The sequence below is a fragment of the Schistocerca nitens genome, chromosome 6 (assembly GCF_023898315.1).
Source record: "Schistocerca nitens isolate TAMUIC-IGC-003100 chromosome 6, iqSchNite1.1, whole genome shotgun sequence".
NCBI classification, from domain to species: Eukaryota; Metazoa; Arthropoda; class Insecta; order Orthoptera; family Acrididae; genus Schistocerca; species Schistocerca nitens.
The window spans coordinates 77,828,185-77,847,685 of NC_064619.1; the positions used below are offsets into that span (position 1 = coordinate 77,828,185).

A 19,501-nucleotide genomic window follows, 5' to 3' on the forward strand; every position below is an offset into this window, starting at 1 on the left:
CACGTTTGCACGTACATACCAAATATATATTCACTTACAGGGGAGGCGTGCGGGGTTCTTTGTACACCAGTAGGGTTCTGCCAACAGGTTCACGGCTCCAAAGGTACACAGAGAGCGACAGAGTGAAACTAACGATAACAGTCCGTACCCGGGACAACAAAAGAGGAATGCTATGTGCCAGTAATCTCTGATAAAAAGCAATGTTGTCACTAGCAAAAACGTAAATGCAGGGTACTCTATATCCCAGTGCGCCTGCTCGACGCCTAATGAAAAAGTACGAGTGTACGGGATATCTGACTAGGTATGTAATCGAACTGAAGAATTCCTTACAAACAGAATACAGCACTTCATTCTCAACGTGCAAAAATCTTGAGACGTAAAAGTAACTTCACATTAATCCCAAAGAAGTGCCATCGGACCATAAATTCTCGTAATATTTATAAGTGACGTGATGGATAACCTCAGAAGTTCTATGAAGGTCTTCGAGAATGATGCTGTTATAGACAGAGACGCCATAAGGCTGCAAAGTTGTATAGAAATGCAGAGGATCGACGCTTGATGTAAGGACTGTCAACTGACCTTCAACATATATCACTATAACGAATTGTTCATAAATAACCAGAAAGATAGATTATCAATACCCAACTGCAGAACAATCACTGGAATTCTATAAACTACCTACGAGTATCACCGCTGAATGATATGAAGTGGAACGTCCGCATAAAAGTAATCGGAGGTAAGGCACATTGATTCATTGGAAGAATCCCCAGGAAACGTAGCCAATCCACCGAGGAGGTAACCTGTAAAACACTTCTTGGACCAATACTTGAACATTCCTCTCCAGTCTCCAACCTGTACCGAGCAGAACCGATGCAGGGAACAGAGAAAATCCAAAGAAGAGCAGTGCATTTCCTTACAGGTTCGTCTATTTAGCGCGGAAGCGTCAAGGAGTTCTTCAGTCAGCTTCAGTGGAAGATGCTGCGAGAGAGTTCAAAATGGTTCAAATGGCTCTGAGCACTATGGGACTTAACTTCTAAGGTCATCAGTCACCTAGAACTTAGAACTACTTAAACCTAACTAATCTAAGGACATCACACACATCCATTCCCGAGGCAGGATTCGAACCTGCGACCGTAGTGGTCGCGCGGTTCCAGACTGTAGCGCCTTTAACCGCTTGGCCACCCCGGCCGGCGCTGCGAGAGAGGCCTTGTGAATCACGGAATAGTCTGCTGCGTCCGAGAGCGTACGTTCCTGAAAGAGTCCTGCGAGTATCAAGAAAAGACCATAAACGTAAAATGAAGGGGTTTCGATCTAACACGTAGCCTTGTCAGCAATTGTCGTTTGCGCAAAACATTCGCGGCCGGAACAGGAAAAGAGCGAACTGACAGTGGTGCACAAAGTGCCCTCCGAAACACACCCTAAGGTCGCTTGCAGAGCACGTAGATACAGATGTGGAACGGGGCTGACGTCATGAAATAACCTATTGTTACACACATATCGTACGTAAGCATTTGTGGCTCTGTCGAGTGGTGTGAAGTTTTCGAACTTGGGTTGTGTCGAACAATATCACAGTAGTCAAGATTTAGTCGGACTAGAGACTGCACTTTGTTTTATTTGAGACGCAAGTACACTGACGACCACCGTCGACCGCGACAGGGAATTCCAACTGAGAGCGCTGATAGCACGTGATGCACTAAGGGAAGTACGCAAGCAGAGCAGAGAAGAATAGGTAATTATCGTAGCAACTGTGTGGGATGTAAATAGGGAAATCCACTGACGTAAACGACTTTGACGGAAGGCAGAGTGTTGTGGTCTGGCGCCTGGGAACGAGCATATAGGAAACGACAAAGCTGGCCGCTGCTTCGCGTGCTAGTGTCGTACTTATGTAAGGGAAGGCGTTGGAGGATATGGAAATGACGAATAGGCGACAAGATGTTGGACGTCAACTCCCCCAGCACAAAACGTGGAGTGTGGATGTATGGCCGTCCTGTGAAGCGGGATAGGTGTAGATGTGTGGCAGATCTGACGACAGCATACAGTGCTGGTGCAGTAGCGAGTGTTTCGAAGCACACCGTTCAGCACATATTGTTGCACCTGGAAATACATAACAGACGACCCCTGAATGTTTACGTGCTGGCCCGACGACATTATCAGTTACTACTTAAGTGACCACGGGATCAAGGAGAATGGATCTTTGATCAGCGGTTACGCCTCGCCTCGTCGACTGAATTGAATACTGTTACCTTTTACGACAGGTCAGCTCACGTATCCGAACGTCCCGTGATCCGGGCGAACGGGTGCTCGAAAATATGCGCTGTGTCACAGTATTATACTGTGAGGATCATTCACTCGGGCTTCCATGGAGCCTGTGGTAGTAATCGAGGACACAGTAAATGCTGTTGACTTTGTGAACAGTAATGTGGACCACCTGCATACCATCATGCACGAATTCTTGACCAGTAGAGCAACTGCCAGTTTCACAAAGGCAGAACCGCGCTAGAAGGGTTTTAGAAGCGCGGTAGTGACCTTAAATTCAGGAAGTGACCATGTGGCACACTATCTGGCGCCAGCTCCGTGCCTACAGGCTGCTTGTCGGTAATTTATGGAAACTAAATGGACTGTGCGTAGATATTTGGTGCCACTTATCTCTAGAAATATTCCAAGGATTTGTCGAACTCACGCCATGGAGAGTCGCTGCACCAACATCCCGTGTAAGTAGGCTGCTTATGTTTTCTTATTGGCAACGTTACGTAGCGCTCTGTATGAAAATCACTGGCTGTGCTGTGTGCAGTCTGTGGCTAGTTTGCATTGTTGTCTGCCATTGTAGTGTTGGGCAGCGGCAGCTGGATGTTAACAGCGCGTAGCGTTGCGCAGTTGGAGGTGAGCCGCCAGTAGTGGTGGATGTGGGGAGAGAAATGGCGCAGTTTCGATATTTGTAAGAATGGATGTTATGAACTCCTATATATATTATGACTTTTGATGACTATTAAGGTAAATACATTGTTTGTTCTCTATCAAAATCTTTCATTTGCTAACTATGCCTATCAGTAGTTAGTGCCTTCCGTAGTTTGAATCTTTTATTTAGCTGGCAGTTGTGGCGCTCGTAGTATTGCAGTAGTTCGAGTAACGAAGATTTTTGTGAGGTAAGTGATTTGTGAAAGGTATAGGTTAATGTTAGTCAGGGCCATTTTTTGTAGGGATTTTTGAAAGTCAGATTGCGTTGCGCTAAAAATATTGTGTCAGTTTAAGCACAGTCGTATATAAATTTTTAAAAAGGGGACGTTTCATATGTCGACCCTTAGCCTAGGATACCCCACTGGAATCTTCTGATTTTTTTCTTGTGGTTTGTGTAATTAGTGTAGCTATTGTTTATTGTTAGCGCGTAATTATAGAGAGAATTTCCTTTGTAGTTGCAGTCTTTCATTGTTGTACAGTAAAACAGGTGTGGCACGCATGTAGATTTGCACCAAGTATTTCGCAGCTGCAATTAACTAGATATTATTTTCAGTACTATGTTAATGTGTTCTCTTATTTTTGCTCTTCAGATTGTGCTTTTCTGTGTTGTCGTGTGAAATATTGTGACAATAATGGTGTGTGAAAAACGTAATACTAAGCTCCAAAGTAAACTGAGAAATGACAGTGAAGACGAAAGCAGTGTGTTAGCGCCACCGTGTAATGAATTAACTAATGTTCAAAGTAGTAATTTGGTAATTGTGCATAGGGAAATGGAGCGAGCGGCAAATAATGGCGTAGACAGTGAAACAATTAGTGAACAGGGAAGCATTATCGATCGATCGATCGGCAACAGCTCGCCTCAGGAATCCGAAATGACAGGACACAATCTCGCAAATACTGTGGATTCAGGTTTTGGGTCCTCGCCGTTTTCTCAAATAAGTCAAGACACATTTTCTGCTTGTCAAATTGTGAATGTTGCCGGTGCAAATTCACTGCCGAAAAGCACTGAGGAACATGCTTCAGACACCAATGCATTGTTATTACAATTAATGCAACAAATGGGACAACAGCTTCAAAAGTTAGACACAATGGAACAACACCAGAGACAAACACAGCAACAGTTAGACACAATTGAACAAAATCTTCAAAAGTTAGACACAATGGAATAACACCAGAGACAAACACAGCAACAGTTAGACACAGTGGATCAAAATCTTAAAAAGTTAGACACAATGGAACAAAATCTTCAAAAGTTAGACACAATGGAACAAAATCTTCAAAAGTTAGACACCACGCTTGAACAAACACGTGAAGATTTAACTACTGAGTTACATAACATTGAATCGTAATGTCAAAAAGTCTGTAATGACGTAAAAACACAAATTTGTGAGCATTTTCAACCTATTTTTTCGCGGCATGAAAATGCATTACAGAATCACGAAGCAGCCATAAAAGAACTGCAAACTATTGTTCATGAAAATCATGAGACCTTACAAGCTAAAATTGACTCAGTTGCATCTACCGATTTGTTTACGCAACTTTCAAAAACTCAGGAAAACTTAAAGGACACAGTAGATACTCTGAAAATTGGTTCAGAAAGACACATGGAGGAAATTAGTTCATTATCAGAGAAAGTAGTTGAACTTTCGGATCAGCTAAATAATTTATCTACGAATGTAGATGACAATCTGAATGACACAAAACCGGTAGTCTTTAATGACACAGAAGAGTGCGAACAAATTAGAAAATTCAAACAAAATCAAAATCAAATCAATACACAGTACAAAAGAGAAATCCGGGAAGTACAAGATCAGCTGACACAGGTAATACAAGAATTACGTATTTCAGAGGACACTCGCGCCCCAATATGGGAAGAGGGACTTAGAAATACGGAACAACCACAAAATAATAACACAGGACACTGCGGAAATTATGAAAGAAATTGGCAAGGTACACCGAATTTTGAGATTGAACCGCCGACACGACGTAACAATGACCGACATGCGACTCGCCGACATGATGATTTTGACTATAAGCTGTTCATTACTACACGTAAATTCAAAACGTTTAAGAATTCTGGCAACGACATTCATCCACAAGCGTGGCTCTATCAATTCTCTCATTGTTTTCCTCCCAACTGGTCATTGGAGCACAGGTTAGAATTTATGTGTGGCTACTTGGAGAATGAACCAGCTGTAAGAATGCGATCGGTCATTCACGATTGTCACAGTGAAGGAGGTTTTTATCATGCCTTCCTCTCAGCATATTGGTCTCAAGCTACACAAGACCGAGTAAAACATAGCATCATAATGATGAAACATTTCGAACAATCTGAATTTTCCAGTCTTGTGAAATATTTTGAAGACATGTTGCACAAGAATCAGTACCTGTCATACCCATACAGCCCATCAGAACTCATCCGCATTTGCGTAATCAAATTGCCTGAACATTTACGACATATTATTTTGGCAGGACGTTGCAAAGACGACGTTGAAGCTTTTCACGGACTCTTACAAGAATTAGAAATTGACACAGACAGTCGCGGGATGAGAAAACAGGAAAACAGTCACTACAGGTTACATCCGTCACAATTCCGTGACGACAGAAACAATAACTGGACGCGACAAGTCTATTCTTACAACGCAAATCGTGACCAAAACAGACACCACCCATATGACAACCACTGGCAGAGTAATAATAGTTACAGAGAAAGATCGCATTTCCGTAGGAATGAATATGACAGAGATTACCATAGAAACAGACAATATGGGAACACAAACAATTATTATCAAGGGTGACAGAATAACTTCAGACGCAACAGTTCAGCGCGCAGTTACGATTCAGGAAGAAATTCCCCACCACGTGACCGGCAAGAAAGAAACTATGGAATCTACCGACATGACGACAGACGATGTGATCGTAACGACAGAGCTGAATTGCATCAGAACTGGCGAGCTTCAGACAGGGCAGGGCCTTCTCGGCAAGGTGAATTTGTAGAAGTTCGGTCTCCTAATCCCAATAACGGCGCGCGCCAACAAAGAGACAGACAATGACTCACACCGCAGGCAGCCGCGTGCGCTGGCTGGCTCAGAGAAAAAATAACATAGACGCTAACCTTGAGAAAAATTCCAGTATTCTTTACCGACGTATACCGCACGATAATTGCGTTGAAGTTGAAACTCTGTGTACTAGGAAGAGTAAAGGTTTCCACCACATTTCTCATGTAAAACCGTTCATTGAAAGATAATCTGTTTTTTAACTTTGACTTTGCCATAAAACTCTTCACTTCACATTTCTAGTATGCATTGTTAGACTTAGAAACTGTTAACATGCAACAGTGTTTGAAGTTAACTATCCAGTCTAGAACCTAGGATACATATTTAGACAGTAGTTACGAGTGCATTGTTATAGTGAACAGATGACACAGTGTTACTGTGTGTGTACATTCTTGCTTGTTAGTTGCACGATCACTTAACGACTATAAGGCTCACATACTTAGAACATTTACCAGTACTGCTAATGAGATTTTAATGCAACATTTTGGTTTACTTGAAAATTCATTCTGGATTTAAAGTACTTTCTGTGAGATACCAGATGACACAGTGGTTAGTTTAGGTGACAGCTACACGATTTTATCACGACGCTACTAATGAGTGACAATATGCAATGTTGCTTTTGCAGTGTTTCTGTTTTTATTTCTGCACAGTTTTTCTGTATTATTCTGGAAAGTAAAACATGTTTTAGTAGTAACTTTTGTGGTATAGCTACAATGAGACAGCCTTTTCCGTAGCACAACAATACGTTACATTATAGTGCTTTCTTGATCACGGTAGGGTACGTAATAACTACGGTATCCATACGCAAAGCATTTCACTTTCGTTTATCATGAGGTAAGTACATTGGCTTCTGCAGAACATAGCTTTCGGAGGACGATAACTACGACACTTCCACAGAGATTATCTTACAGCAAGACACACATTTAGCGCTACAGGACACGTATTTGAGTGATTAATTTTGTACTTAAATCATTTATTTTTAAAGACATTTGAAGTACAATGATACAAAGGTTTTCCGTGATACATTTCATTCCATTGCTTTAATCTGTAACACCTGAGGGTATAATTACATTAATCCTCAGGGGGTACACACCTACTTTGTGTACCATGTGTTTGGCAAGCACAAGGAGCCCTAGCTAATATGGTATTGCTTATACAACTTTACACATCGGTACCATATTTCTCTAACACACAAATTACACAGCTATCTGATCATTTAACAGAGAAACAAACTTTTTTTTATTACATCAGTGACACATGTTTACGCAATTACACAGTTGGGTAACTTCACACTTATGAAATTGATTTGTGCGTACTGTGTGAACCCTTCATACGTATTTTTCGGAACCATTATGATACTATGAGAGCTTTGAATGATGTATTTGGTATGGGATCATGATTTTTAAAGTACGTTTGAGGTAGATGACACTATTGAAATGAGCAGAGAATTTTTTTTAGGTTTTGAAATTATTGGAGGAAGCTATGACGATTTTGCGAATTGACTGAGATGTTATGATATTATTGCGATGACGATGTGTATTATGCTGTTGAGATATGTTTATGATCAATAAGATGATGCTACCGTATATGAGGAATTTGATTATGCTACGCATTTCTTATGATGAAATATTGAAGAAGTGTCGACGAATATGTATATGTGTAATAAGGTAAGGAGTAATGAATAGTGGTTAGGGACTCTGAGTTGTGAAAAAGGATGTTGGAAACCAAGAATCGTACTTTAAGAGTTATGAAATGTGTGTAAATGCGTGAATGTATCACAATGCCGACGAAAATTTTTTGGACAGTTATATCAATAGGATTTTGTTTCTACACATTTGTAACCAAATTCTCAACCTGTGAATTTTTTTTATATGAGACTGCCACTGTAGCGGAAACTGCAGTCGTAAATATTTCAGTAAGAAAGGTAAGTGACCGTGACGTAATGCGTTTTGGGCGCCCAGCTGAGAGATAGTCGTCTGACAAAAGAAAGCCATTAGGTGAAAAAAAGGGAGGCCATTATCCTCGCTATTGACATTCCTTTGTAGAAAGCATCGCAAATACGACACGCTCAAACTTGAAAACAGATGATTATACTGTGGAACTCTTAATTTATGATATTTACTGAAATGCCTAATGAAATATTTTTATGTCTATACACCTGTATATGACTACTGTCTTTCGAGAATTGAGAGAATTTCTACTAACTTATGAAATACCACATGACTATTGAACGATATTTTTATGATTTGGTTTGCGTAATTGCTTATTTCATTTGATATCTGTTTTCCAGCTGTGTTGCAACATTGGTTTTATAAAATAAAATTAAATGCATTTGCTAATGTGAACACTTTCTGTCAACAGATCTATTAAATAATTGCTTTATGATCCACATTCTTCGAAAATGGAGCTCTTGGAATGGAAAGAACAATAAGAAGGGACTAATAACAGTAACTGCATATATAATTTTCTTTTCAAGTACTTGGTAATTTTTTGTAGAATTAGTTTTTGTGGTGCACCACTTTAATTACATAGACATTACGATGTAAATATACATTTCCCTTGTCTGCATTGATTACTTTAGTGTAATTTTTTTTTTTTGCTTGAGCTATCTCATGTTTAGATATAAGTTATTTCATTTTCTGCTGCTGTTTGCCAGGCATAATGTTACTGAATTTGACTTTGTATTACGCTGTTAAGCCAGTTTTACTACGCATTTATTTGTCTTGTTTGCTGCACAGTGCCTTATATTAGTTGTAATATTGCAATTGCTTTGCCAATTTGACGTTTTTGTCATTGATGTTTGTGTTAATTGTTTTGTGCTGCTGCATTGCCTCGTCCCTTAGTATATATATCTGAGCTCAGTAGATTTAAGTTAGCTTAAAATGGGGTAGGCTATATAAGAGAACGAGTTGTGATGAATTGGGAGAAATGCATTGAGAAGCTATAAGAATACGGTTTACCCAACAAAGTATTTTGAAAGAGGATATGAACAAAAAAGTAGGTTTTAGAGACAACAAGTTTAGGTAGGATTTTCTTGGAAGTAAATGATGTAAGATAATGGAAAATAAATAATGAGGTAAGAAATATGTGAACACATAAATACAGAAAGCATGCTTGGACAGGATTTTTTTGGTGGAAACAAATGTTGAAATAAGCCGAAAGATCTATGGAATGAAGTTTTGGGTTGGACTGCAGTACCAATGTCACACTGAAAACGAACCATGTCTTTCCTTTTATATTATTTTGCTATGTGTGTATGTACCATTGTGTATTTGTCTTTTTCCTGTCTTTAAGTGTTTAGCTAATAAGATTTATGTTGTAGAATTTTTCTAATAATATGTTATTTACTTTGTAAAGATGTTTAGACACTATTAATTCTGTTCTGTTTTAATGCTCATGTGTGAAGTTGATGTTTCAATAATTATTCTGATCTTTTATGTATTCACTTATGTCATAATTCCTGTAACACTGATGTATATGTTATTTCGATTCTTTTGTAAAGCCTGTACTACGAATGTTATCTGTATTGTTATGTTCTTTAATGATGTATTTTGTACCTTTGTAATTGTATTCTTATGTTATAAAATTGTAATTGACACCAGTTCATCACATTAAGTATCATTTCACTGCACACGTTTCTGTTGGTCATAATATATGGACAATATGTGTGAAGTAGGGACTGATAGTGTTTGCACGTGTGTTAATAATTCAGCAAGGGACTGGATAACAGCATTGCTGGTTTTAAGGACAATTAAAAAACTTTGTGAGTGCGCAAGTGGTGGTTTATGGACTTGCTATATTGTCCACAAGACTCTTCGATGGTGATTGTGCACCTGCACATTTGCAACAGATGGCTGCTGGCCGTCTCTACAAGGACTACAGTGGGTCTGCACCTTTGATGACCCACCAATACCATTATTTCTGCAAGGACTACAGTGGGTCTGCGTCTTTGCTGACTCACCAGTACCATTATTTCTACAAGGACTGCAGTGGGTCTGCGCCTCTGGTGGCCCACCAATACCGTAATCTCTACCAGGACTGCAGTGGGTCTGCTCTGTGATGACCTACCTACCAATACTCTTCAAAATTTCGACTAACTCTGCTGTGGGTTTGCTCTGTTGTGGACCAATACCTGTCTGCATGTCAAGAGTCAGCACTGTCTTTCCGTTGGCAGGACAACACTACTTCTTCAAGATTGCATGGAAATCCACTACTTCCGTGTGCATTTTCTTTTACTGCTCAGACTTTGAGAAAAACACTGCAATGTTACTGTGATGAATGATCAGGACAGTTATCAAGAAGTGTGTGCATTTGATATCTTTCTTACTGTAATTATGAAAAATTTTTTCAAATCTGTATTGGCCAGTGCCCAAAACAATTTGTAAAATTTTTTTGTGTGGAGCATGGGGGCTATGTAAGTAGGCTGTTTATGTTTTCTTATTGGCAACGTTACGTAGCGCTCTGTATGAAAATCACTGGTTCTGCTGTGTGCAGTCTGTGGCTAGTTTGCATTGTTGTCTGCCATTGTAGTGTTGGGCAGCGGCAGCTGGATGTTAACAGCGCGTAGCGTTGCGCAGTTGGAGGTGAGCCGCCAGCAGTTTCGATATTTGTAAGAATGGATGTTATGAACTCCTATATATATTATGACTTTTGATGACTATTAAGGTAAATACATTGTTTGTTCTCTATCAAAATCTTTCATTTGATAACTATGCCTATCAGTAGTTAGTGCCTTCCGTAGTTTGAATCTTTTATTTAGCTGGCAGTAGTGGCGCTCGTTGTATTGCAGTAGTTCGAGTAACGCAGATTTTTGTGAGGTAAGTGATTTGTGAAAGGTATAGGTTAATGTTAGTCAGGGCCATTTTTTTGTAGGGATTTTTGAAAGTCAGATTGCGTTGCGCTAAAAATATTGTGTCAGTTTAAGCACAGTCGTATATAAATTTTTAAAAAGGGGACGTTTCACCCGTTAACCACAATGAGATTTTCACTCTGCAGCGGAGTGTGCGCTGTTGTGAAAACTTCCTGGCAGATTAAAACTGTGTGCCGGGCCGAGACTCGAACTCGGGACCTTTGCCTTTCGCAGGCAAGTGCTCCACCATCTGAGCTACCCAAGCACGAGTCACGTCCCGACCTCACAGCTTTACTTCTTCCAGTACCTCTTCTTCTACCATCCAAACTTTAAAGGAGCTCTCCTGCGAACCTATTTCATCCCGTTAACCGGATTCTCATAGTGGTTTGATTCACCAGTGAATATTTTCAAAATTTTTATTGTATAAACGCAAGAGAGATTTTCTGCATGCTGTACCAGTTTGCTGTTTCTTATCCTTGTATTGTATTGTATTGCATGTTAACCGGGGACCTAGAAACGACGGACAGGCTCCGTCCCCACCACAGCCGCAGTGGTCAACAACCACACGACGACTACCGCAGTCCACTTCACCCCTCAGCCGCCCCACACCGAAGCCAGGGTTATTGTGCGGTTCGGCCCCCGTTGGGCCCCCCAGGGAACGTCTCACACCAGACGAGTGTAGCCCCTATGTTTGCGTGGTAGAGTAATGGTGGTGTACGCGTACGTGGAGAACTTGTTTGCGCAGTAATCGCCGACATAACTGAGGCGGAACAAGCTGAACCAGCCCGCATTCGCCGAGGCAGATGGAAAACCGCCTAAAAACCCTCCACAGACTGGCCGGTTCACTGGACCTCGACACAAATCCGAAGGGCGGATTCGTGCCGGGGACCAGGCGCTCCTTCCCGCCCGGAAAGCCATGCGATAGACCACACGGCTAACCGGACGGGTTTCTTATCCTTACGCTCATGCAATATTATACCGATATTCTCCACTGATTTTTGATGGAGCATTAAGCAGTTTTGGACAAACTGTTTCACAAAAATACCCTCTGATCTACAAACATGGTTCAAATGGCTCTGAGCACTATGGGACTTAACTTCTGAGGTCATCAGGCCCTAGAACGTAGAACTACTTAAACCTAACTAGCCTAAGAACCTCAGATACATCCATGTCCGAGACAGGATTCGAACCTGCGACCGTAGCGGTCGCGCGGTTCCAAACTGCAACGCCCTATGATCTACCTTTGACTTCTTGGGGTTTAGGATGTCAAATCAAACACCTTTCATCAGTCCAGTTTCCAACCTTATTTTATTTGGCAACCTTTTTAGGCGTGTTACTACGCCATCTTCAGGCCCCTGACGGACGTGTTGGAAGATTACACATCTGTTGTGATTAAAACAGGGGTCAGCAATACTGTATTACTAGATTTTTGGTATAGCGATCACATCAACCATCATCACTGAGGAAGACTCTTCCAACACGTCGGTCAGGGGCCTGAAGATGGTGTAGTAACACGCTGAAACTGGTTGCCAAATAAAATAAGGTTGGAAACTGGACTGCTGAAAGGTGTTTCATTTAACATCTTGTATCGAACAGCTGAGTCCAGCAACCATCTCTAAAAAGATGAATATACAGAGTTTTGGGGTTTAGCTCAAGAGCCAGGTTTTGTGCCCGTCGCCATAACGCGGAATGGTCGTTGTTCGTACCAGACACGATGAACTGATGCATGGGCTTAGATACAACTCGAAGTCGTCAACATATAAGTGGTAGACGGAGATGACATAACTCATACAGAGAAAAAGCAGTGCACCGAAGACTGACCCCTGGGGAACTGCGGAGAGCACGTGCTTCTCTAACCTACAGACGACTCGTTTACCCAGCAAGTTACAGAATGTGTAGTGTAACCGAGTACTAAGTGGGAGGGAGACGGCAGACAGCTGCCTGCCTTGTTACGCAGCTGGGTCTCCGGAGTCTGGCTGCCCCTCCAGCGCGACTCCCCTCCAGCCACTGGCCTACTTGCTGGCGCGCTCCGCTGCAGCCGCAGCCGTCCGCGCCACAGTCCGGTGCAGCATGCAGGCCCAGCAGCTCGTCTTCGTCTTGGCGCTCTGCCTCGCCTCTGCCGCCGCGGTGCTGCAGGTAAGGTGCCACCACTCACCACGGAGGGCATTCACCGCCTTAGCTGCGCCGAATGCTCTGTTCGCAAACATTAAAACTGAAGTAACGAGTCTCTCGTTACCTGATGCAGCACTGGGTCGTTGGACTTGTAAAACCTGCAATGATATCCATCTCAGGTTCTGATGAACGCTCGATTGGCCGTGCGGTCTAACGCACGGCTTTCCGGGAGAGAAGGAGGGCCGGTACCCGGCACGAATCCACCCGGCGGATTTGTGTCGAGGTCCGGTGAACCGGCCAGTCTGTGGATGGTTTTTAGGCGGTTTTCCATCTGCCTCGGCGAATGCGGGCTGGTTCCCTTTATTCAGCCTCAGTTACACTATGTCGGCGATTGCTACGCAAACAAGTTCTCCACGTATGCGTACACCACCATTACTCTACCACGCAAACATAATGGTTACACTCGTCTGCTGTGAGACGTTCCCTGGGGGGTCCACCGGGAGCACAACCGGACAATAGCCCTGGTTTCGGTGTGGGGCGGCGGAGGGGTGAAGTGGACTGCGGTAGTCGTCGTGGGGTTATGGACCACTGCGGCTGCGGCGGGGACGGAGCCTCTCCGTCGTTTCTAGGTCCCCGGTTACAATACAATATACTATTTCAGAACAATGCCAAATCGGATATTTACGATCAAGAGTACAGACACATGGTTTCCCAGTTACGGGGAAGAGCGTAGGGTCTCTAATTATTTATTTGTACAAGGAAAGCCACATATTAAGAAAATGACCACCAACATGTTGATTAGAGTATTATAAATGTCACGCAGAAATAACTATCAGACATTCTGAACCTTGGCTTGAGTGGTTTTCCATACACATCCAAGAATATCATGTATTTCACGTTTTATGCAGGGCGGGGCAAATAAAAGTGGCCTGGGCGAGTGGTATACGAGTGAACACGAATTTGTGGTGGCACTAACGGCGGAGGAAAAGGCGTATAGGTACTTTCAACAGGATGTAGCAACTGCCCACACAGCCGGCCGAGCCTTGGAGCGCATTTGTACAATCTTCACTCCTGAGAGAGTTATATCAGAGGTCAGTCTGATCGCGGTCCTAGCTGGCCGCTCAGGTCACCTGTCAGTGTGCGATTACTCCGTGTGGGATGCCCTCAGGTGGAGGATGTATCTCAACAACCGTCATAGTCTTCATGAACTGCGGCAGAACATTTCGGACGAATCCTGCAGCAATTCGAGCAGTCCAGTTTCGATCCGCCTTCAGCAACTTTCTGGCCAGGGCCCAAAACTGCCAAGAGATGAATGGTGGTCACTTTCAACATCTGCTGTTGTCATGTTAGTACTGTATCTCCTTTCCCCTGCTGTGTTTCACTGCATCCTGGAACCCTGTTCTCTGAGTCACTTTTATTTGCCCGACCCTCTGTTTGAGGAATATTCAAATTATTAGCATTGTTTTTCGTTGCAGATTTGAATGTTTGTACATGTAGCAGCCATGGCTACCACTGGTTGGAACATCATAGTGCTCATACAAGCAAACTCCTGTTAGAAATAATATACACTCCTGGAAATTGAAATAAGAACACCGTGAATTCATTGTCCCAGGAAGGGGAAACTTTATTGACACATTCCTGGGGTCAGATACATCACATGATCACACTGACAGAACCACAGGCACATAGACACAGGCAACAGAGCATGCACAATGTCGGCACTAGTACAGTGTATATCCACCTTTCGCAGCAATGCAGGCTGCTATTCTCCCATGGAGACGATCGTAGAGATGCTGGATGTAGTCCTGTGGAACGGCTTGCCGTGCCATTACCACCTGGCGCCTCAGTTGGACCAGCGTTCGTGCTGGACGTGCAGACCGCGTGAGACGACGCTTCATCCAGTCACAAACATGCTCAATGGGGGACAGATCCGGAGATCTTGCTGGCCAGGGTAGTTGACTTACACCTTCTAGAGCACGTTGGGTGGCACGGGATACATGCGGACGTGCATTGTCCTGTTGGAACAGCAAGTTCCCTTGCCGGTCTAGGAATGGTAGAACGATGGGTTCGATGACGGTTTGGATGTATCGTGCACTATTCACTGTCCCCTCGACGATCACCAGTGGTGTACGGCCAGTGTAGGAGATCGCTCCCCACACCATGATGCCGGGTGTTGGCCCTGTGTGCCTCGGTCGTATGCAGTCCTGATTGTGGCGCTCACCTGCACGGCGCCAAACACGCATACGACCATCATTGGCACCAAGGCAGAAGCGACTCTCATCGCTGAAGACGACACGTCTCCATTCGTCCCTCCATTCACGCCTGTCGCGACACCACTGGAGGCGGGCTGCACGATGTTGGGGCGTGAGCGGAAGACGGCCTAACGGTGTGCGGGACCGTAGCCCAGCTTCATGGAGACGGTTGCGAATGGTCCTCGCCGATACCCCAGGAGCAACAGTGTCCCTAATTTGCTGGGAAGTGGCGGTGCGGTCCTCTACGGCACTGCGTACGATCCTACGGTCTTGGCGTGCATCCGTGCGTCGCTGCGGTCCGGTCCCAGGTCGATGGGCACGTGCACCTTCCGCCGACCACTGGCGGCAACATCGATGTACTGTGGAGACCTCACGCCCCACGTGTTGAGCAATTCGGCGGTACGTCCACCCGGCCTCCCGCATGCCCACTATACGCCCTCGCTCAAAGTCCGTCAACTGCACATACGGTTCACGTCCACGCTGTCGCGGCATGCTACCAGTGTTAAAGACTGCGATGGAGCTCCGTATGTCACGGCAAACTGGCTGACACTGACGGCGGCGGTGCACAAATGCTGCGCAGCTAGCGCCATTCGACGGCCAACACCGCAGTTCCTGGTGTGTCCGCTGTGCCGTGCGTGTGATCATTGCTTGTACAGCCCTCTCGCAGTGTCCGGAGCAGGTATGGTGGGTCTGACACACCGGTGTCAATGTGTTCTTTTTTCCATTTCCAGGAGTTTATATACATAATTGTCCCCAACGCGGAGTCTAAGTCGGGCCCAACTTTCCTGTTTTGATAAGTAAAACCTATTGTCAGGTATGGAATCTGCAATAAGTACCAGAAAATGGTTAGGATCAACAGAAAAAGAATCGGGGTACTTTTCAATGTACAGTCATATCTCATCCATTCTGCCTCCCTCTGCTTCAGTGCTGTGATCAGAAATTCTCGTCAAAATGACTAAAGGGAAAACATTTTCTTTAAAGGCCCGTTGACGTTATTTGTACTCCCTACTACAATACTGCACTCGGTTGGCTGCACAAAACTGTTCGAAAATAAATTCATGCGTACACATCATGTGATAAAACAAACAGTACGAGAACGAGTTAACTGGAATATTTATACAAAAAATTCCATCGTTGGAACTGCAATCACGAGATGGGTGTATTTGTTCACGCTATTTCCATTATAACAAAATATTTTCATTCGGCAATGACTGCGAATTTCACTGATGAAATCTGCGTTTGTCGGTGAAGTAGTAACTTCGTCTTGAATAAACATTTCTACGTGTTTCACTCTCGTCTTCGTTTAAGGGCGAGTAATAAACTCGTTAAAATTTTGATTCCCGACACGCTGCTACTCGGCCCATAACCCGTGAAAATTTCATTAGCAAAACGTTTTAATCTGAAAAAACATTCAGTTTTCGCTATCTAGTTTCCGAAAAGCTGCACAGATACCTCTCGAATAGCGAAACTTTTCGTTTCAGAATTATTCAGTATAAATGTCTCCATTAAAAGGTTCTTACATTAGAATTTAATTTTAATAAATCTATTTGTACTGAAATCCAAAAGGAAGAACTGAGAGCGGTACAATAGTAACATATAGCGAAATTTTCATCAACCGCGCAAGCTGAAACGACCAAATCTAAAATCTTTCTCAGTCACTCTGCACACTCAAACGAGTTGTGGGCTGAAAAAGGAAACTGAAATTCAGTAACAGTTTGGACGATCTGAAGTCAATGGAAACATGAAAATATAGTATAATACGAAACATTCTTTTCAAAACTAACCGAACAGTTCAATCAATAAAAATAGTTGCCATGTAACAGTTTAGCGCGACTAGTTTTTGCATTTGTGTGCATAATCTCCAAGAATCTTAGTGTTATTCTACCGTTGTATCACCGAAACTGCTCCGAGACGTAACTTACCCCTCAAATGACTGTTAAAAATTTAGAATATTTCTGTTAACCTTCTTGTATCTAACCAGACTTACATAATGTTGTGTTAACGTAATCCAACATTTTTACTGGCCTTTTTTTCTGTCAGAAATAAATGTCCGCATTGCCATTAATTTAAAAAAAACCTCTTGAATGCCACACATTCATCGCCTCGTATCAGTTTTGGTTTTGGACCTTCCACATTCTTATAAGATTTGATTCCACAAGGAAACAGTTGTGCCACATACTCCCAACTGGACCATTCATGTTTGAGGTTAAGTTGACCAACTGAACCTCTGACATGAAGAATCCAGTCGAAAGTTGAGTTTACCATCTCGGTCCAGTCGGAACTACGTGCATATAAAAGTGATTTTCGGGTTTTAACTTACATTTACTGAACAGCACAGTGACAGAAAACGTGATATGCGATAAATATAATCTGAAACTGACTGCTGTACCATTTACTACTTTCGACGTTCGCTTCGTACGGGCATTGCTTTCTTAATATAACTCTTACCCAATATTAAATCTTAAAATCTGGTATGTGTGGTACGGAAAACCATTACAGATTGAACATAGATTGCTTACAGTTTCCTAAATTCATACCAGTTGTACACACGATCATAATTCTTTAGCCAGATTTCAACCAATACTATCACATTTTTTAAAATGTATTGCAGACTTTGTATCAGTCCGATTAGGACCATTCATTTCAGTGAAACCACACCCAGAACAGTCTCCCGAATGCCGATTACAATATTGGAAACACGTGTAGTGCAAACGGAGAAATATTTCTTTGGTTCGCAGTGATTCTGAAAGATCCCATTCAAGAAAGACACTCTGTATGTAGACTTCTGCGTCTAACGAGTAAAGGGCCTCTGCACTTCCGCTGAAACCCCTTGTCGTAAGCCTGGTTAGCACTGACCCAGTAAGAAGCTGCTGAGTGTGTGCTAAACGGGCCACGAACCGGTTGCTCTCGGCGCGCATGACCCTCTCTCTCTGTTAGTATTGTGCGCCGTTCACCTCGACATTCTCCCACTCTCTGTCAACACTTTCCATATCCAACTGCATTTTCGCTCAATTTCATTCCGGTGATGATGATGATGAGCGTATGGCATTGGTGGCCGGGAGACCCCTCGCGGGGCGGTTCGGCCGCCGCTCCACAAGTTCTTAAACGCCACTACGGCGACTTGAGAGTGAATAAGGATGAAATGATGATGAAAGACACACAACACCGAGTCATCTCGAGGCAGAGAAAATCCCTGACCTCGCCGGGAATCGAACCAGGGACCCCGTGCGCGGGAAGGGAGAACGCTACCGCAAGACCACGAGCCGCGCAATTCATTCTGATGGAATAATCATAATACTCACCACGCAGTTGTATTTTTTTCTGAGGAAGAAAGTGTTTAAAGCGATGAACTCAGTAAACGGCGAATAGCTGAACGACCGAGATATCATCGTCTGTCTCGTCTGAGCGGGTAGCGAGTCACAATGTATTCACTTTCATGATAGCGTTCGCGAATTAAACAAATGTCGAGATAAGATCATTACGCGATAACTTAGTGCATAAGGAAACGCAGCTCTGTAACCGACTCAGAGAACATCTAAGGTCCCTGACAGGCACTTAATTTTGTTTCTGACGTTCTAATCCATGAATATGCTCAAGGATTTACGTTCATTAGGAATATCATATGTCTCGAACGGCGGTCCCTGTACTGAACTAGATGCCCATAGCTATCAGTAAGTCGGAAGTTTTCACTAATCAGAGAGAACACTGACAGCTGCCAATGTAGAAAAAACTGGGAGATTTTATCAGCAGTTGGTCACCGTCTGCTGAGCACCAAATAATAAAAGTATGGTAGCCCAACATAGTTTTTCCTAAAGCTGAGCAATACTGCGATTTGCCAGCAGATTATTGTTGCACTTATCATTAAGTCAGATGCCACATCTAGCTTCTAAAAGCACTGCAAACTTACCAGTTTCTTGAACTGCCGTCAATTAATTTTTGTTACTTCAGAATGGACATTCAGTGAAGGAACTCATGCTGAAGAATCTGAAGTCCAGTGCCAGGAACAGAGTTGCAATTATTCCGGTTAATTTTCGCAAAAGGGTGCAAAAAATGGGACATCTATGACTGACACACAATTTCGTAGTGAAAACCTATGAATGACTGAGAAAATCGACTGTGATAACATTGTCTCTCAGCCGCTATTTCAGCAACTCTCCTTCCGATAGCCAAAACAAAATGAGATCGTTAAACGCACAGTGTATCTGAGAGAGGTAAAGACGAAACAATTTCTAAGCCTTGGGTTTGTGAATCGGTAAGCACCTGCATTTTTCTACAGC

At 43.1% G+C, this 19,501-nt stretch overlaps 1 protein-coding gene across 1 annotated transcript in view; it reads left to right on the plus strand.

Moving 5' to 3' along the window:
* The first annotated feature begins 2,683 nt into the window (after positions 1–2,683).
* LOC126263235 (general odorant-binding protein 70-like) overlaps positions 2,684–19,501 on the plus strand; it is a 146,159-nt gene continuing 129,341 nt past the window's right edge. Inside the window, exons 1-2 of the mRNA XM_049960318.1 lie at positions 2,684–2,711; positions 12,818–12,996. Of these exons, the coding sequence (XP_049816275.1) occupies positions 2,684–2,711; positions 12,818–12,996 (207 nt within the window). The remainder of the gene's footprint in view (positions 2,712–12,817; positions 12,997–19,501) is intronic.